This window comes from Eptatretus burgeri, chromosome 7, assembly GCF_056783735.1.
Source record: "Eptatretus burgeri isolate ZD-2024b chromosome 7, Ebu_testis_v1, whole genome shotgun sequence".
NCBI lineage: Eukaryota > Metazoa > Chordata > Myxini > Myxiniformes > Myxinidae > Eptatretus > Eptatretus burgeri.
The window spans coordinates 88,779,253-88,798,768 of record NC_140967.1 but is presented as its reverse complement, the minus strand read 5'-3'; the positions used below and the strand labels follow the sequence as shown (position 1 = coordinate 88,798,768).

At 43.1% G+C, this 19,516-nt stretch overlaps 1 protein-coding gene and 1 pseudogene across 7 annotated transcripts in view; one reads left to right on the top strand and one right to left on the bottom strand.

The window, feature by feature from the left end:
• USP34 (ubiquitin specific peptidase 34) overlaps positions 1–19,516 on the bottom strand; it is a 341,601-nt gene that overhangs the window by 57,960 nt on the left and 264,125 nt on the right. For all 7 annotated transcript variants that reach the window (XM_085890368.1, XM_085890370.1, XM_085890369.1 and 4 more), the window contains 5 exons: positions 19,310–19,363; positions 18,291–18,386; positions 18,130–18,194; positions 14,658–14,733; positions 9,078–9,125 (listed from right to left, as the gene is read on the bottom strand). In XM_085890368.1, the coding sequence (XP_085746494.1) occupies positions 9,078–9,125; positions 14,658–14,733; positions 18,130–18,194; positions 18,291–18,386; positions 19,310–19,363 (339 nt within the window). The remainder of the gene's footprint in view (positions 1–9,077; positions 9,126–14,657; positions 14,734–18,129; positions 18,195–18,290; positions 18,387–19,309; positions 19,364–19,516) is intronic.
• Positions 11,586–13,096, top strand: LOC147023738 (uncharacterized; annotated as a pseudogene).

The window sequence follows — 19,516 nt, the reverse complement described above, 5'->3', positions numbered from 1 at the left end:
TATTTGCTCGTGCTGAATATTTGCAAGCTCTTCACTATTTCCCACTCAAACTTAGTGGTTCCCACAGGAAAATATTGACACATGACACAAATGCAGGCAACATGAAAGCTCCGTGGAACCACCAAAGTGGAACAATTTTACTCCTACTTTGAAGATCATGAGCAATAGATTTGAATAAACAAGGTAATTTCAATCTTACAAGCACCCTATTACATGTTAGGCCTCAAAAATTATAAATGTATACCTGAGATTGATTTTGCCTATCATATCAATATTGTTATGGATCAGTAATATATACCACATGATTGGAAATGTTGACAAGTCTGAAGACGACAATGGTTCACGAGCGGTATTTGACGATGTAGATTGTTTCAGAAGTCAAGAATGAGACAATGTGATAATGTTTGACCAAGTTATAAAAATGATCAACATGATGTGGTACGAGTGACAGGTTATTAGCTGCAAAATGTCGAAAACCCGGTTTCGTTCAACAACTTTCAAAATTTGACCTTTGCATAACCATTAAAGGTCACAAAACAATGTTGTGGACATTAAAATTAGGAAACAGGATACGTGCTATTGCTTATTATCCCCCCCCGGAGGGAGGGAGCGGGATATTGTAATCGTCCGGTTTGTTTGTTTGTCTGTCTGTCTGTTCGCAACTTTACGGCAAAACGGCTTTAGCAAATACTATCAAATTTAATCCACAGATGGGCAATGAACCTTGGACGACCCCATTAACTTTTGGGTCCAATTGGATCAAAGGTCAAGGCTCATAACTTCATCAAAAATGATCTGATTTACTTCAAACTAAGCTTATAGTGAACCTTATTCTATTTGTCACTTATAATCCTACCCATTCCTAGAGTGAAAAATGCATATTTGTGAAGATCGGTAGGGTCCGAAGTTTTGGGGGTCATGGTCATCGGTCAAAATTACAAATTTTCCATTAAAACTAAAACATGGTTACGAAAATACAACTTCACGTGAAAACGGCTCGCTCACTGTCAAATTGTATCCACAGGTGGGTAATGAACCTCGGACGACCCCATTAACTTTTGGGTCCAATTAGGTCAAAGGTCAAGGTCAGGTCACGCAAAGGTGAAAATCGTTTTTCGCTCATAACTTCGTCAATAAATGGGCGGGATTTGTTGTGCCTGGCACCACTTGTTGGAGTTAGTTCGTCGAAGAAGGTCGAAAACCCGGTTCAATTCCCATAACTTTGAAAATTTGACCTTTGTGGCCTTTAAAGGTCAAAGGTCAAGGATTATGACCTTTGGTGCAAAACTTCCTCTGGAACATTCCAGTAACAATATAACATCATATAGGCTATAAGGCATTTCACACTCCTCGGATTATGCATACTTTGATGAAATCAGCATCAAAACAAACTTGAAGGGGGCGCCACGGGCAAGGTGTTCGAGATCGAGCAAAATGGTTTCAAGACTTTTGGTGGTGAATGACCTCAAGATTATCCAAAAAAATATTGTCATCCTAGCTCTCAAAGTTTGGGTGGTAATATGATTTTTATGTCAAAATTCGCAATTTTCTAAGTTTTTGACCTTGGGACGAAAAAAAAAAAAAAAAAAAAAAAAATCGGACGACAAGTTTTAGATAAATCATTTTGCTATTCAAATACTGAAGAACCCATTGCATTCAGTCAATTCCCTCGGAGAAGATAGATTTTTAATCCGACTACCCCTTAAGTCAGGGGTCAGGTTCGATCTGTGACCTGCTACAGGTACCATGTAAACCTGTACTAACTTGTTCCATGGTCGGGTTGTCGGCGACTAAGCCGTCTCCCCAACCAGGTTTTCTGGTGAGGAGGGTGCTTGGATATGGACACCCAGCAGGATTAAAAACAAAACCTGTCAAAGGGCGGAGGAGCTCCTTGTGAGCCAACGACCATCCATATCTAGTGCCCAACTGTGTCTGCGGACGTCCTCCTGCAGTTGGGTTACTTCTTATAAGGAGGTTAGTGGCAGGATTTGCACTCCGGCCACTGTAAAACCCTTCATTCCGCAAAACGCAAAAAAATCTGAAAACCCACTCCGTGGGAGTACCTCCTGTACAGCTTCCCTTCGCAGGGCAGCTCACCGGATGACGGGATTGGGGAAAAGCCTTCGGGACCCCCAATCTTTGATGATAGGAGGGAAACCACGGGGTAACATCCCTGGGTCAGATTGCGGGAGAGTGTGTCGGAGTGGTGCTGAGGTGTCGTCCACCAGACGGCGGTCTCCTTGGGTTAACCTGAGGCGGTCCCTTCGGGTGGGTGCCTGGAATGTCCTATCCCTAAGAGAGGATGATCACCTGTCTCTGTTATCATCTGAGCTCAAGCGTTTGGACATCGGGATTGCAACTCTCTCTGAGGTTCGGAGACCGGATTGCGGCGAGATAATGGTGGGTGGTTACACCTACTATTGGTCTGGTCGCTCTGATGGTTACCATACCCAAGGAGTTGCTGTAGCTGTGTCCAATAAGCTGACCCCAATGATAATTGAGGTAACACCGGTCAACGAGTGTATTATGAGATTAAGGATTCGTCACTCCTTAGGTGTCATTTCCCTGGTCTCTGTTTATGCTCCGACTGAGGCGAGTGATCTCACCGTGAAGGATGCATTCTACGCCACACTCGAGTCTGTGGTTGAACAGTGCCCCAGACGAGATACACTTCTAGTCTTGGGGGATTTCAATGCATCGACTGGAACTGATAGGGATGGTTATGAGGTGTGTGTTGGTCCCCATGGGTCAGGAACTATGAACCAGAATAGCACTAAGTTCCTTGACTTTGCAAGAAGTCATGGACTTAGGGTGGCTGGTTCATGGTTTCAGCACCCACAAGCTCATCGCTGGACTTGGTATTCCAACGCTGGCGGTGTGGCAAAGGAGATTGACCATGTCCTCATTGACGGTCATTAGAGGATGATCCAGAACTGCAGGGTCTACCGGAGTGCTCAGTTCCTCAATACTGACCACAGGCTTGTTGTAGCAACTCTAACGCTGCACCTTAAATCCTGGAGAATGGTACCATCCCAGCCTAGGCTGGATGTTGCCAAGCTCAGGGATGAGAGAGTAGCTGAGGAGTTTGCGAACAGGCTGAGTGGACACTTGGGGGGTCTGGGTGCTTTGGGGGTCCTGAAGAGTTGTGGAGCGCCTTCAAGACCACCGTCCTTGATGTTGCCGGTGGATGTCTTGGAACTCACCGCAGGGCAAAGAAGAATTTTGTCTCTCAAGGGACAATGGATACCATTGACCAGAGTCGCAGGGCCAGGCTGAATGGCAGAGCTGAGCTGTTCAGGGAGCTGGAGGCGTAAAACTGTACGTGCACTGAGGGTGGACAAGGAGGCCTATGTGCGAGGAATCTGTGAGGGGGTAGAGCATCACCTGTGGACAGGTGATTCTCGTCCCGCTTACAGGGGAATTCGCGCATTACGTTCATCCAAGCCCATCCCTCGGAGCACGGCAGTTCGAGCAGAGAGTGGTAGGCTCTTGACAGAGGAGTCTGAAGTGAAGGCCCGCTGGGCCGGTTACTTTGAGCGGTTGTACCAGGCTGATCCCCCAGTTGTCGAGTTGGACGTCAAGGGTGTTACAATCCCTGTTGCTGACCCTCGAATCAACTGTGGTCCACCTTCGCTTGTGGAAACACGGGCTGCGGTGAACCAGTTGAAACGGGGCAAAGCTCCAGGGATCTGTGGCATCCATGCCGAACTTCTCAAGGCTGGTGGAAATGCTGCACTCGTGTCGTTGCATGCAGTTTTGTGCTCTGCCTGGAACACAGGCATCATCCCAACTGACTCGAAGAGGGGCCTTGTTGTCCCTCTCTGGAAAGGGAAGGGTGATCGCCAAGACTGCAACAACTACCGAGGGGTGACGCTGCTCTCAGTGCCGGGTAAGGTCTTCGCTCGGATAATTCTTGATAGGGTTCGCCACCATCTGCTTGAGCACCAGCGTCCAGAGCAGTCAGGCTTTACACCAAAGAGGTCAACGATTGACCGTATACTTGCCCTTCATGTCCTCACCGAACGCAGACGAGAGTTTCGGCAGGGGCTGCTTGCAGCCTATGTTGATCTCTGTAAAGCGTTCGATTAAGTGAATCGGGATGTCCTCTGGAGGATTCTTGGTCTTCGTGGGGTGCCACCAAAACTGATCGATCTGATGTCTGAACTCTACTCTGGTACTGAGAGTGCTGTGAAGTGTGGTGGTACCATCTCTGACTTATTTATTTCCAGTTGTTACTGGAGTTCGTCAGGGATGTGTACTTGCCCCCACACTTTTCAGCACTTGTATGGACTGGATTTTAGGGAGGATGTCGGAGAGATCAAGTTGCGGTGCATCGTTTGGGAATGTCAAGATCTCGGACTTTGATTTTGCAGATGATGCAGTCATCTTTGCGGAGACTTTAGACATCCTTTTGGGGACCCTCGAGGTACTGAATGAGGAGTCGGAGCCGCTGGGATTACGGGTTTCATGGGTCAAAACTAAGATCCAGGCTTTCGGTGACATCTTGGATGCTGCTGTCCTGTCTGTGTCTGTTTGTGGTGAGGATGTTGAGGTCGTGGAGAGATTCACTTACCTTGGCAGTGATATTCATGTCTCTGCTGGCTGCGAGTCAGAGGTCAATAGACGTCTGGGTCGGGCCTGGGGAGTCATGGATTCACTGGATCATGGGGTGTGGCGCTGCCGGTACCTGTGCGGGAGGACGAAAGTCCGAGTCTTCAGGTCCTTGGTACTTCCAGTCTTGCTCTATGGATGCGAGACTTGGACTCTGACCAAGGATCTGAGACGGAGACTTAATTCCTTTGGTACCAGATCTCTTCGGAGAATCCTTGGCTATCGCTGGTCAGATTTTGTGTCCAACGAGCGGTTGCTGAGAGAGACTCGGATGAGATTTGTTACCTGCATAGTCCGTGAGCGTCAGTTGCGGCTGTATGGACATGTGGCTCGTTTTCCTGACGCTGATCCTGCTCACCAGATTCTCTCAGCGAGGGAGTCTCATGAGTGGAGGAGGCCAGTGGGCCGACCACGTGCCTCATGGTTGCAGCAGGTTGACCACCATCTCAAGGAGATGGGGATGGGCCTGGCATCTGCCTGGGGGATGGCCAGCCGGAGGCCCCTGGAGTACCGGCGGAAAGTGGACGCAGCGACGCGCTGTTCTGGCACATGCTCCCATACCTGACCTGACCTACCCCCTAAAAAAATCGCTATTTTTTGGGCGTGGTTCCGCCCACAATGGGCGTAGCACACCCTCATCCAGGAAAACACAACTAGACATTGATATCGAACACATAACAAAGTTTCATCAAGATCGGATCAAAGTCCATGGAGTCATGCTCTGGACAGACAGACACACAGACATAACGAATATAGTGGTCACTCTGGCTGGTGCTCGAGAACCAATAAGGTATATGTGGAAATACAGTGGAAATGGCAACCAAAATGAAATAAATATTGTGGTTACTGTGTGAAAGGACACTTGTGCACATTGTCTTGCTGGGCATGAGGGAAAAGTAGGTCGGGGCTAATGTCCAAGTGGCTTGGGGAATGTGGTGTTTTGGCTAATGTGTCCCAACTTCTTTCCCACACGAGAGAGGAACAGACTGGGAGAAAGAATTATGGGACATGCTGATCCGGGCCCTGGACAAGCGCATCTACAAAGACGAGGCATGCAGACACCTCGACGCCAGGCCTTGGAGTGACCTTGTGGAAGACACAATATAAGGTGGGCAGAGAGCCGTACCTTCAGGAGAGGGAAGATAATGTTACCAGAGAGAATCTGCAGCTGTGTGGGCGGCACGTCCAAGTTGAAGTTCATTTTAAAAACCGAGGTACAACAACAATTAGGTTGCTGAGAGTGGGCATGTTGACCACAGCCCCAACTCTCGAACCAGCTGATTTTCTGCGGATGCTGGCCGATTTTACCTGCTGGCCTGTCGGGTTCTCGACGAACCAAGACTATCCTTGCTGGTGTCACAGAGCCAACATCAAAGCAGGCAAATCCTCTTTGGGCATATCAGAAAAACAAAAGGAAAGTTCCTTATTCTTCATCCCATGCAACTGCTGGTTTGTGATGTTCCTTAATGGCGAGTCATGGACTTGGGTGACCTGTTTGCTTCGGTGCTACAAAGATCACCCTCTGAGGACTCACCACACCACTGGCCAGTAGGACATCACTCTGTGTGCACTTGTCGGGGCAACAGATCCTGCTTCGAACATGAACACATCAGACTTAAATGTGAATTCGTTCACTGCTGGGGTTTTCTAAAAATAACTGGGTACATGAAATAAGTTGCCGACTGGAAAGTCGAGAGTTAATTCAAATCTGCATTAAAACATGTCATGTGTAACTTTGGGGAGTTTTAAAAGCATTGAGTTTCTTTAAAAACCATTGTGATGGAATCTTATGAAATGGTATTTGTGTTTGAAAGGTAGACAATAGGGATTAACACATTACTTATTAAATATCCTTCTGTTTCGTGTCATACATGTTGGATGTGTCTTATGCTGATCTGGGCCACAGACAATAAATCTGAGTTTCACCTGTTAAACAATAGACGGGACACACTGTGGTCCGCAAAGTTTTTCTGTCACGCTACCCCTCCGGGTATCTGGAACACTCGCTTCGGTGTACGGAGGCAGCATGTAACAGAAATTGGGGGCTCGTCCGGGATAAACCCATCAATGGAATTGAGGGCTCAGCCGGATGTGAACCCATAAATGGAATTGGGGGCTCGGTCGGATCTGAACCCATAAATGGAATTAGGGGCTCGGCCGGATCTGAACTCGTAATATGAAAAAGCAGATTCTCGTCCGGGATCTGAAATCACAACAGACATTGGATTATTTTTCGCGATAAGAACCCATAACAGACATTGGGGCTCGTTCGATAAGAAATTGAATTGCTAAGGATGATACGAAGGTGATTAAAAGACAACCAGGTGAAACCAAAAATGATCACAATGGCATTTCATGCAAAAGAGGTCATTGAAACACCAAGTGAGGAACAACTCTTTTCCTCTGTCGAGTGCAGTCTGTGGCTGCTGGTTGCATCATTGGTTGGGACGCGGCTATGCCGCTGATGCAGTGTCCCACTTACCAGTGCACTGGTGCTCATTTTGCCGACCTCGGAAGGATGACAGGCTGAGTCAACCTCCTGGTGTATTTTAATTCAGCGGCCAACGGGGCTTGAACTCAGGACCCTAGGATCCCAAGCCGCCACCCCAACCACTAAGCCAACACCAGGCTGTGGAACAACTTAGTGGGTTAAATAAATCTGAGCTTTTAGAGTTGGCAAAGACAATGTGATAACAGATGCTTTTCTTGATTGGAATAACTCTGGAATTCTTCTTGTGGTTAGTGGGGATTTGTGAAGGAGAATAAGCTGTTTTTTAAAAATGTATTTCTATATGGTACTGATTGCTGAATTGTTGTTGTTTAGACTTTAGGTAAAAGGTAATAAAGTTCTTGCTTTGGTTAAACTTTCTGTTTAAATGACTGAGGGTGTTACGGATCAGTAATATTGCCACCACATAATTGGAAATGTTGAAAAGGCATACGCTGTGGAAAAGGCAACTTCAATAAAAGAAGTATTGTGGTTACTGCATGAAAGGGCACTCATGTAGACTGTCTTGCTGGGCACTATGGAAAATTAGGTGGGGGCTAATGTCCAAGTGGCTTGAGGAATGTGGTGTTTAGGCTTATGTGTCCCAACTGCATTCCCACATGAGAGAGGGATAGACTGGGACAACGAATTAATATGGGACATGCTGATCTGGGCCATGGACAAGTGTGTCTACAAAGACGAGTCATGCAGACACCTCGACGCCAGGCCTCGGAGTGACCTTGTGGTAAGACACAATATAAAGCAGGCAGAGAGCCATATCTTCAGGAGAGGGAAGACAATGTAACTCGAGAGAAGCCACAGCTGGGTGCGCGGCACATCAAGTTGAAGTTAATTTTAAAAACCGAGCTACAACAGCAATGAGGGTGCTGAGATTGACCACAGCCCCAACTCTCGAACCAGCTGCATTTCTACGGATGCTGGTCAGGTTCTTGACTAACCAATACTACCCTGCTGGTGTCACAGAGCCAACATCAAAGCAGACAAATCCTCTCTGGGCATATCGAAAAAGCAAAAGGCAAGTTCCTCATTCCTCATCCTTTGTCACTGCTGGTCTGCTGTGTGGTCCTTACTGGTGAGTTTTGGACTCGGGTCATCGACTTGCTTCAATGGAACAAAGATCACCCTTTGGGGATTCGCCACATGACTGGCCAGTCGGACATCACTCTGTGTGCACTTATCGGGGCAACAGAGCTTGCTTCGAACGTGAAACGCATCAAACTTAAACGTAAATTCGTTCACCGCTGGGGTTTTCCAAAAAGAACTGGGTACATGGGATAAGTTTCCGACTTGAAAGTCGAGAGTCAACTCAAAACTGCATTGAAACCCGTCATGTGTAACTTTGGGGAGTTTTAAAAATCATTGAGTGTTAATTTTAAAACCATTGTGATGGAATCTTATTATACAGTACTGTATTTGTGTTTGAAAGGTGGACAGTCGGGATCAATACATTACTTATTAAATATCCTTCTGTTTCATGTCATACGCTGGTTTCACCTTTTAAACAACAGACGGGACACACTGTGGTCCGCAAAGTTTTTCTACCATGCTACCCCACCGGGTAACTGTGGCACTCGCTTTGGTGCACGGAGGCAGCACGTAACAACATTCGTATTAAGTATTTGGAAAATTGATATTCACCATGTGTACAAGGAAAAAATGTAAGCAACATGATGTCTCAGCACCAATTATATCCTGCCACATACAATCTCCTTCCATATTCAGTCACCTCGTCATTTACTAATTTTTAGACAAAAATAAAAGCGGACATCCAATGGCAAAAATCCGATACACCTGTTGATGTTAGCTGGGAATAAGCTATTGTTAGTCCGGCAGATCAGACGAAGAATGTTCTCCTAAAATGACGAGGGATGTGGGAAGAAAGGGCATGGAAAGTGGAAAACATCGAAACAAGTATCAAGACACGAGCACAGACAAAAGAATGGCAAAATGTACTCACTTTCTCTTTGGAATGGATGAAGGTTTCCAAGACAAATGATGTAGTTAGCTGTAAAAACAGAGGTGAGGTAAACAGAAGTAAAGTAAATAATTCACTGAAAACATTTACGAACAGACTGTACCTCATTTTTCAAAGGCATGATAACATTCGATCAGCTGCCAATTACTTGCATTCCTTCATTTACAGGGATTCTTTGGGGGAATTTTGTATCAACTTCACCCAAGCCGATACAATGTTGTAACTAGAAGGGCACTCGGTGGAGCGCATACCTCCACCACGTAATGCCTGATCCACAAGAACATATCGGGTTCAATGCATTTTTGAAATATCATGCTATACAGTACTATATCGTTTTTGGCCCTATCTCTCAATGGTGAAGAATCACTTAAATAATTATCAGATCTGGATCTGGATTCTATCTTCACCAAAATTTAATCAACTCTTCCTTGTCACACACCCAACCTGTCCACTATGTTTCGTTCAAATCCGTCCACAACTTTTTGAGATATCCTGCACACAAACAAACATAAATAAGCAGTCATCGACTGGTACTTACGAAATCGTCAACTTGACCTCTGACCTTGTCGAATAAAAGCTGTCTCTTGAGAAGGTAGCGACGCAAACCAGAAGTTTCTACGATGATTCTGTACCAAACCATCAAAAATCTAATGTTTTGGATGTTTGACCTCACTGTGACCTTGACCTTTGACCGATTTTGACCGATTTTGACCAAAATCTAATCAGCGCTAGCCACCACCCTCCTGAATCACGTGGTGTAATTTTACATTGGAAGCTTCTTCCGTTCTCGAGTTATCATTTTTTGGATGTTTGACCTCACTGTGACCTTGACCTTTGACCGATTTTGACCAAAATCTAATCAGCACTAGCCATCACCCTCCTGAATCATGTGGTGTAATTTGACATTGGTAGCTTCTTCCGTTCTCGAGTTATCTGTACCAAACCATCAAAATCGAATATTTGACCTCACCGTGACCTTGACCTTTGACTGATTTTGACGAAAATCTAATCAGTGCTAGCCACCACCCTCCTGAATCACGTCGTGTAATTTCACATTGGTAGCTTCTTCCATTCTCGAGTTATCATGTTTTGGATGTTTGACCTCACTGTGACCTTGACCTTTGACCGATTTTGACCAAAATCTAATCAGCGCTAGCCATAACCCTCCTGAATCACGTGGTGTAATTTGACATTGGTAGCTTCTTCCGTTCTCGAGTTATCGTGCCTACAAACAAACACACAAACAGAGGACGGAAGTCATCAATATACTTACAAAATCTTTAGATTTCGTAAGTAACAAACAGTCAGAAAGGGGTGAAAACATAACCTTCTTCACCTTCGGTGGTGGAGGTAAAAACATCTCAACTTTCGTACATACTTTCATAAATAATAGAACGTCATGGGCAGCTGACATTTTGGGCATTGACCCTTCGTCAGTGCACAAAAGCATCCATTAACATCCATTGGTTACATCCATTGTTCTACATGCTCACTGATGTAGAACAAAAAAGCCTTCAAGATTAAGGCTCATCTTCCATTCAACGTTTTCAAAAATGATTAAATCATAATTTATGAGCAAAACAAGTCTGGTGTTTAGTCTAGGACCTGGCTGAGACATGTATGCACTTAATTTAGGAGAGGATAACTCAACTGTTTTAGGCTAATATGACCCCAAGGAACAACTTGGGATGTGTGCCAAAATCTCTATCCGGGACGAACAGCCCGAAAATGACCACGCCCTTTTTAAAATCTATGTACCCCATTGTCTATCACTCCACGCACCCTATTATCACTCACTCAGCCTGCTTTTGATTTATTCATAGCACCAGTGCTATAAGATCCGGAGAGAGAGAGAGAGAGTGAGAGAATGACTTATCCATCCAGGACTGCTATCAACTGAAGGAGAAGTTCCCACTCCTCTACAACTCTGACATGAATGGCGGATTTGTCATGAACACCACCAAGAAAGGTGGTGGAGTGCCCTTTGACCAGGCGCTAGAGCAGTGCTACAATCGGCCTGCCAAAGTGAGTGGGGGGATAATTGGGGTCACCAGAAAGAAGGAAGCAGTAGCTCTGTGGGGAATTATCAAGCATAAAAAAGACCAGTACGTTGACCTCCTGAAGATGAAGGATGATGTTGAAGGAGAACTCTCACTTCACCACGACTTCAACCCAAGTTCTGCAACTTCGATAGTTGGGATGGTGCAAGACATAGAGGAGTATCTCCTGAAGGTATGCAGTCCTCTACAAGACCAGGTAGCACTGAAGAATGTTCTCACTGGAGAAATCATGACCAATGTAAATGTAGACAAGTTTTTGTGCTGTATCAAGGAGGGCAGCACTGCTTGTGATAATTTTATCGATGATTGACTGAGAAATAGGTTGATATCGATACACTCAACTATTAGCAAAATCAAGTTTAAGTCCCCTAATACCACCTTGAAATTGGCTCCCAAAGCAGACATCAAAGATGAGACAATCAAAGCTCTCATGTTTATTGAGTATGGGAGTCACCGGGGGTTCACTGTTGATGAGCTACTCAAGCATGAGATCACCAACTCTGCATTCTTCTTGGTTGACGAAGATGGTTACTTGAGGAAGAGTACCAAATCACAACTTGGGACTGAGCTGCTGAAGTTGTGCCCACTAATAGATAAAAAAGGGCCAGAAACCTCCCCACAAACCCACGCCATCATTATCGACTTCATGGCCTTGGTGAGAAAGGTCCCCTTAAAGAAGCTTGATCTGCCCGTCAAGACATTCCATGACTTTGTTATTGCCTTGACATCTATGGTCACCAAAGCTGGGCACAACGGTGATGAGATCCATATCGTTTTTGATGCTTACAGAGAGGACAGCATCAAGAATGGAGAGAGGGGGAGAAGAAGAAAGTCAAAATAAATGGTTGTCCTTGATGTGATATCACCAAACCAAAATGTTCCAGTGGTATTAGAGAACTTTTGGTCATCTTCCATCGGCAAAACTGCTTTCCAGGAATTCTATGTTGAGTGGCTCACCACCAATTACCACGGAACCAAACCTCTATACCTCGGTATATCACCACAGGCATGGGTGGTGTCAGCTGGGTGTGCTTCTCCATTCCCTCGGCTCAACTGCACACACGAGGAAGCTGATGACAGGATGATGTTCCATGTGCAGGACATTCTAAGTCACCGGCCAGGACCTACATCCATGACGCTGTCATCAGGTGACACAGATGTCTTTGTGTGCTTGTTATACCACATCACAGTCAATTGGAGAGATATTGGCCTCCAAGAGCTTTGGCTCGTCCGCAACTCAGGAGTGAAAAGATCAATATTACCACTCCACGATATCTGCATAGCACTGGGAGACTAGCTCACAAAGTGTCTCCCAGCACTCCATGCGCTGACTGGGTGCAATACAACCAGCAAGATATCAACTAAACTTGCAGCCCTGAATGCTGTCTGCAAACCAGGAAATTCCTCTCTGATCCTGAATTTTGACTGTCCCCAGCTAGCAGAAAGTGCAATACAGATGGCAGAGACATTCTTGGTCAAGTGTCTCAAACCATCAACAGACCTGGAGACATTTGACAACCTGCGTCTCACTGCATTTGATAGCAATGCCCTCAAGATGGACTTTGAGAGAACCACTTGCACCTCAACTAATGCAAGGAAACATATCCATAGAGGCTATTACCAACAGCAGCTGTGGGTCCAAGCCCCATTTAGAGATGCCACCCTGATTATGAATGCCGAGTCTTATGGGTTTGTAAGAAGGGGCAGTTTATTAGTCCCTGAGATTGTGATCTCCAAACCCAAAGGCCTGCCAAATCCCTGCACATGTGGCAAGTGTGCTCACAAAAATGGGTGTTCCTGCAGGGTAGCTGGGATCAAGTGTTGCAAGTACTGCAAATGCAAGGGAGGTGATTGTTGTAAAAACCCTATCACTGAATGAACACTGCTCATCATCCTCATACCTGGACTCTGTTGTGTTACTCTTCGTGTTCCTGACCCTGGTTTACGTGACACATAAACAGTATTAATGTGGTTTTAAAAGTTGTATTGTTGGTGGTTGGTCAATTTCCCTGCTGATCTTTGAAACATTTAAGCTCTCTAGATACTGCTGCCTACTAAAGTAAGAAGTTTTGTTTTTTATTTTTCATTTTAAGTTAACATTCCATTGATAATAGTATGTAAATGATTGAAAATACAATTTCTTTATATTAATCAAATGCTCGCTTTCTTTCTTTTAAAAAAATCCCTTGTATTGTTCAAATTCCAAATTGTCAGTTCAACTCGAGTAGATGACACAAATCTTCTAACTTTGCTCTAAGTCCGGAAAGTTTAAGTTAATAAATATATGGCAATTCCAGTATGTATGGTAATAAGTATGGTAAATAAAACGGTTTTTAGCCATTTTCTCATAAAAGAATATCAAATTAGAAATTTTACACTCTTCTAAACTAAATAAATAAATAAATAAATAAACATGGCCATTCTGAACATTTTGAGCACCTCAGAAAATCTGTAGCTCCAACGGTTTAGAAGATACAGCTATGTCAGAAATAGCACTTTCGATGAAAAAGGGTGTGGTCATTTCAAAAAGGGCGTGGTCATTTTCGGGCTGTTCATCCCGGATAGATATTTTGGCACACATCCCAAGTTGTTCCTTGGGGTCATATTAGCCTAAAACAGTTGAGTTATCCTCTCCTAAATTAAGTGCATACATGTCTAAGTCAGGTCCTCTACTAGTTGGCTTAATGGTTCGGGTGGCTGCTTTAAGATCTTAGGTCCTGAGTTTGAGTCACTGTTGTGCTGTAAACCAACACTAGGTCAGTTGACTCAGCCTGTCATTCTTCTTAAGTTGGCAAAATGAGTACCAGCTTACTGGAAATAGAGGGCACTGCACCAGTGGCACAGCCACGATCCCAGATATGATGCAACAAAATAATAGTAATAATAATAATAATAATAATAATAATAATAATAATAATAATATGAGCAAAACCACCTTCATGACCATCCTTTAATAGCTGGGTCTAAATATCCTCTCTCTTCCCTCCAGTGTGTTTATACACTATAATCCTTTCCAACTCCTGTATCCCTTCAATGACCACCACCACCACTCAACCCCCTCCCCCACCCATATCCATTCTGCTAGGTCACATCCCATGTCTGTTCACATTCTTACAGCGTCGTTTTTCTCAGTGCTTCTGTCCAGCTTGTCCATGATGTGTATAAGCATTTACATGACCTTGGGATTCTGACTTGAATGCTGGGTTGCAAGCTCATCAACACCTCCGTCCTTCCCCTTCCTCCCTTCCCCCTCCCCCAACAGAATTTCCTCTGAGCCCAGATTTAGCATCACACCCTATCCCAGCACATCCCAACTCAGCAGAAATGAGTTTAATAGTCACCTAATTTTAGGATACATGTCGACTTTATAACAATTCCAGTATCTATTTTTTTAGGATTCTAGGATTCATTTTCTATTCTTGGATTCAGTCATGGGAGCCACATCATCCTGAGGCTCAGATGGGAAGACCAAAATGAATAAAGTTCTCACACCATAACACACCTTGGCTGTCATTAAGGTCGCAGCCTTTGGATCAGGAAGGGTGTTTGGGATGTAGCTGCATAACTGCCACATAAACCTGAAAAACACATTCAAAAGACTCGTCCCAGCCACAAAATCAATCTTAACAGTCACCTAAAGGACAAAACTATCAGTGGCATTTGATCCACAAAATAATATAACGGAAATAAAAAATATCTTGACGAAGTTCTTTTCATCTTGAGATCTCATCAAACATTCATTTAAACAGTCAAAAGCCAAACACAACATTTTAAAAAAAGGTTAAGAGAAAGCTTTTCAGAACAAAAGGTTTTCAATTCAGATCTTATAAGATGAAAGATCTCATGGAATGCATATTTAAAAGGTATACAAACACAAAGAAAGCAGGTAAGCAAGCATCATGCTTATACCTGCTAACTTAAGCAGGCACACAATAAAAAAAACAAACAAAAAAAAACAAAATGTGCAAAAAAACAAGTAAAAAAAAAGAAAACAAAAAACAAAACACATTTTCATCACACTTTCTTAACGATGTCAATTTTACTTCAATTTAAATAAATTAAAGATTGTAAAAGTCATATAAATAAGTTCATTCCAGTTTTACCGCCATTTTCTGCAGCGTCTATTACATCACCATATCTAACACCTCACATTAGTGATTCGTGCCTGTTGTATGTGTTCATTATGACATCCTTAAAAAAACAGGTAAGTTTCCTGTATGGAATGATTTTCAATTTTGTTTGACTTCCAGACAGGTAAACAGAGGTAAAATATTGTCTCACTCCTCTCCGTGCGCATATGTGATTGGGACGAATTCAGAGCTAAGGTACGGAAAAACGAAAGATGCGTCTTCCGATGTATGTATGTTCCGATTCGTGTTCAAAATATAACATTCAATTTAAATAAGTTGTTCCTCGATCACACACCGATGATCATAAACTGATAAGACGGCCAGACGGACAGGAACCAATTGCTTAACTTGCTTTTTCTTTGTGTGTGTGGGGTAAAAACAGAAAAGAGACTCAAAGGATTTGTGTTGTTGGACAAAAAGTGCAAATTATCTACAAAATAATAGTTTCTTTGTCAGTGCACACGGTTTTTCTCAGTTCCCCGAGAACCTCTCAAAGGTTTGATATCCACACCAGATCTGTTTTTAAGTCTCCCTGTATATGGTGGGTTTTAGGGTTTGTTTCTACAATTAAGGCGCCTCTTTTTAATGGTACCGCATAATTCCTTTCACCCCAAGGAGTAGTAATCCACCATTTAGGTTTTTCTCCCTTTTTTCCACCAATGTCCGAGCTGTGCCTCAAGGCACAGCTAGGATTTTCGGAATGCAATTTTGCAACAACAATGGGAATAAAATGTGTGCAGGGATGATTTTTTTTTACCCCGACCTAATTTTTTTTAGTTCATGCCCCAATAAAAGGCATTTTAACATTTTTCACCAAAACTCGACCAGATTTTGTTTGATTGGAACGAAATAGCTCTCTCAAAATAGCTCTAGGCCCGAGAGAGAGGCACATTTACGTATAATTTACATCATATACATCCGGGTTTAAGGTCAAGTTCAAGGTCAAATGGCGGTCTGAAAAAACAAAAAACGTTTTTTGTCATCACTCAATTTTGCCAATGTGGAATCTCAAAAAGACTGTTTCGCCTTCCAAGATGTTCTTGTATCATAATAGTGGACCTGCATTGAAGTTGTACATCTGCGATTTGATGAGTGTCCTTGACCTATGTTTTTTGGATGGTGAGCTAATTAACAACAAAAAAAAATCATCATAACTTGAATAATTTTCCTTCGATTTTCATGATGTTGAGTTTTTTGGATAGATTGTAGACGGGGACACATTTTCCAAATTTACACTATCCCTAAACGTTGAATGTCAAGGTCATATGGCAGTCCAAAGAAAATATGGCCATCATTAGGTCGCAGGCACCGGGAGGCTTACCTTTGGCAATCGCTTTGTGATTGCGGTTATCTAATCTCTGAATTGTTATTTATTGTTTGTAGCGTTAATCGTGTAATGAATCGGTTTCCGTGTCTTGTTATTTGAATTTACTTTGTCGTGCTGTGTCATTTTTTGAGCGGGCAGTCATCTTGGCTACCGTTACACCATATGCTGAACGAGCCTCAAGCCTTGCACATTATCTCCTTCATACTCTCATTTGTGTCCTCCCCGAACGTTCACCTTTATGTAATCCTCCGGGATGTAATCACGAATCCGGGACGAATAATATGTCAATTCAAATCTTGTCAAAATCAACAACAAAAAAAACCTAAAGAAAATAAAACATTTCAACAAAAAACTTATGGTAAGCCCCCTTCAATCATTCATCTCTCACCCCTCCATATTTACTCTTTCCCTCAGTCATTCTTCAAAATCTTTCTCCCTTTCATGCTCAAAACTTTTGTTAGGACTCAAAATTTTTTAATAACATTTAAAAATGTTTCATCTCCCTTAACTGTCCTTCTCAAATACCTGCATTCCATACAGCATCTTCTTTTCTCAATTTCCATGAAATTCCTAGTCCGCTTGCAAACCCATGCCTGTCTCGTATGACCTCTCAATCAGCCATGACCTCTCCTGAGCTGACCATCTAACACAGCTGCCTTCAAAATCCAGGAGAAGGATCCTTTGTTCCAAGTCATTCTTTGAAAAATCAGAACTCAACCTACAGAGCCCTTCATTTGTAGCTCAATGGAGTAGTGCTATCATCTCTGGGTCAGCACCCCCTGCTTCACATTTGTCTCTCTTGGATTCTGTTGAATCTAAAGTACAAGGCCTGTTTATTAATCACACATCATCGACAGGTCGGTAGCCCACTGTTTTACTGATTCTCCTTCGGTCTTGCTGCTTTTGCTATCTTGGCTATCCTATCCTCCCCAGATTATCCAGGAAGCACATTATCTTCCAGTCATCCTCTCCTACTTAAACTCCCAAAATCCAGACTTTTAAACTAGCCTTGTTCTAAGCAGTGCAAATAAGCTTTGCATGTACACAAATATATACTAATAATTGATGTAGGAGAAGCCATTTGGCCCATCAAGCCTGCACTATATCAGTAACACAAAAATATCCACTAATCTATAATTAACCATCAGTTAGGTTGGCAGGATGGCCTGGAGGTACGCGCACTCACCTCTAAGCTGTCTAGCCTGGGTTTGAATCCCAACCCAGCCATAAACTGTCATCCTGGTGCATCACAGGCAGGGCGATTCATCAGTGTGTGTGCCGTCCCTCATTTTTGAGACGTTAAACTCGACATTAGTTGGTGGACATTAAAGATCCCACGGTGTTCTTCGTGAAGAGTAGGCGAACTATCGCTGGCATCCTAAACAAATGACAAATTCTGACCCATAAACCTACAAAGGGCACTGCATCAGCGGCACAGCCGAGACCTCGGACAATGATGCTAACCTGTAGTCTTGTGCTGTACAACGAAAGAAGAAGAAGTGTAGGTTTACACTTACCCAAAGTATGTGTGCTCAAAGATGTTCTTGTCTTGCAGGAACTGCATGTTATCATGCCAGATCCACTAAAAACAAAAATGCAAAAAAAAAGAAGTTAAAAAGGACACGCCCATCATGGATATCAGCAAATCAACAGTGAAAGAGGAATAACGGAAACATACCTCCAAAAGGGCAGGAGGGATGTCAAACTTTGGCTCCTTTGTCAAATCTTCATTGCTATCCACTCGCTTATAGAAAAGCATGTATGCACTGTGGGTCTGATGGGCCGGGAAGAGGGTATATGTGAGGGGTGGTGGGGGGGGGGGATAACATACAAAATCATTCATTTTTTTTTTCTCTTCTTATTTTTGAGTTTCGAAACCAAATGTTTCTAAACTTTTAGATATATCATGTTAGGACAAGGACATTAGGAAGCAGAAGTGTACTTTTCACATGAATTAAAAAGTGACAAACTAAAGCAGAACCATGTGGGATTTTAAAGTAGGATACCAGCATCCTGAGATACCTGCTCAGTTGAGGAAGTCAAAAAGGCCGACCTGAATTACGGGCATTTTATTAAGATGACGTCAGACAGTGACTGTAGTGGTTACAATATAGGAAGACTCCAAGTGAGGTTATCTCTTAGCACATCATGACACCGTTATTCGATCCCGTTAACATGACTGACGACAACTGGTGACAAGAAGATAGTTGCATGGCTTTGTGTTCGTGCTATTACTATAAACACCCCGAGTATGTCAACCTGAAGAGAAATTCAACAGATGATAGTTTGAGTGCACTGACGGATGGAAAAAAATATATATATATATATATATATATATATATATATATATATATATATATATATATATATATATATATATATATATATATATATATATATATATATATATATATATATATATATATATATATATACAACAAAGCAGTTATTGTCAAATATCCTGCATCCTTGATATGGAATACAATTACAGATTAAAAGTAACCGGATCCGAAATGACTATTCCTATTAAAGTTATGGTACTGTTTGCATACATGCATCATGTGGGTATCAATGCAGTGCAGAGTTGGTAAATAAATAAATACACATACATACATACATACATACATACATACATACATACATACATACATAAAGGGTTTTGTACATCCACAGAGAAAGAGCAATAAAATTGTGTACCTTTTCAAAGGAAAAATCCATAAACTTGTCCGTCACTGAATCATATGTTTTGGTCTAAAAATGACAAGAAACTGTATTAAGAAGGGAGGAAGAAGTGAAAAGGGAAGGAGAGTAGGTGGAAGAAGGGGTAAAAAAGGAGGTGGGTGAAGAAGGGTAGGGGGTAGGCGTAGCACCAGACATATAAAACCCACCACAAAGCATGCATCA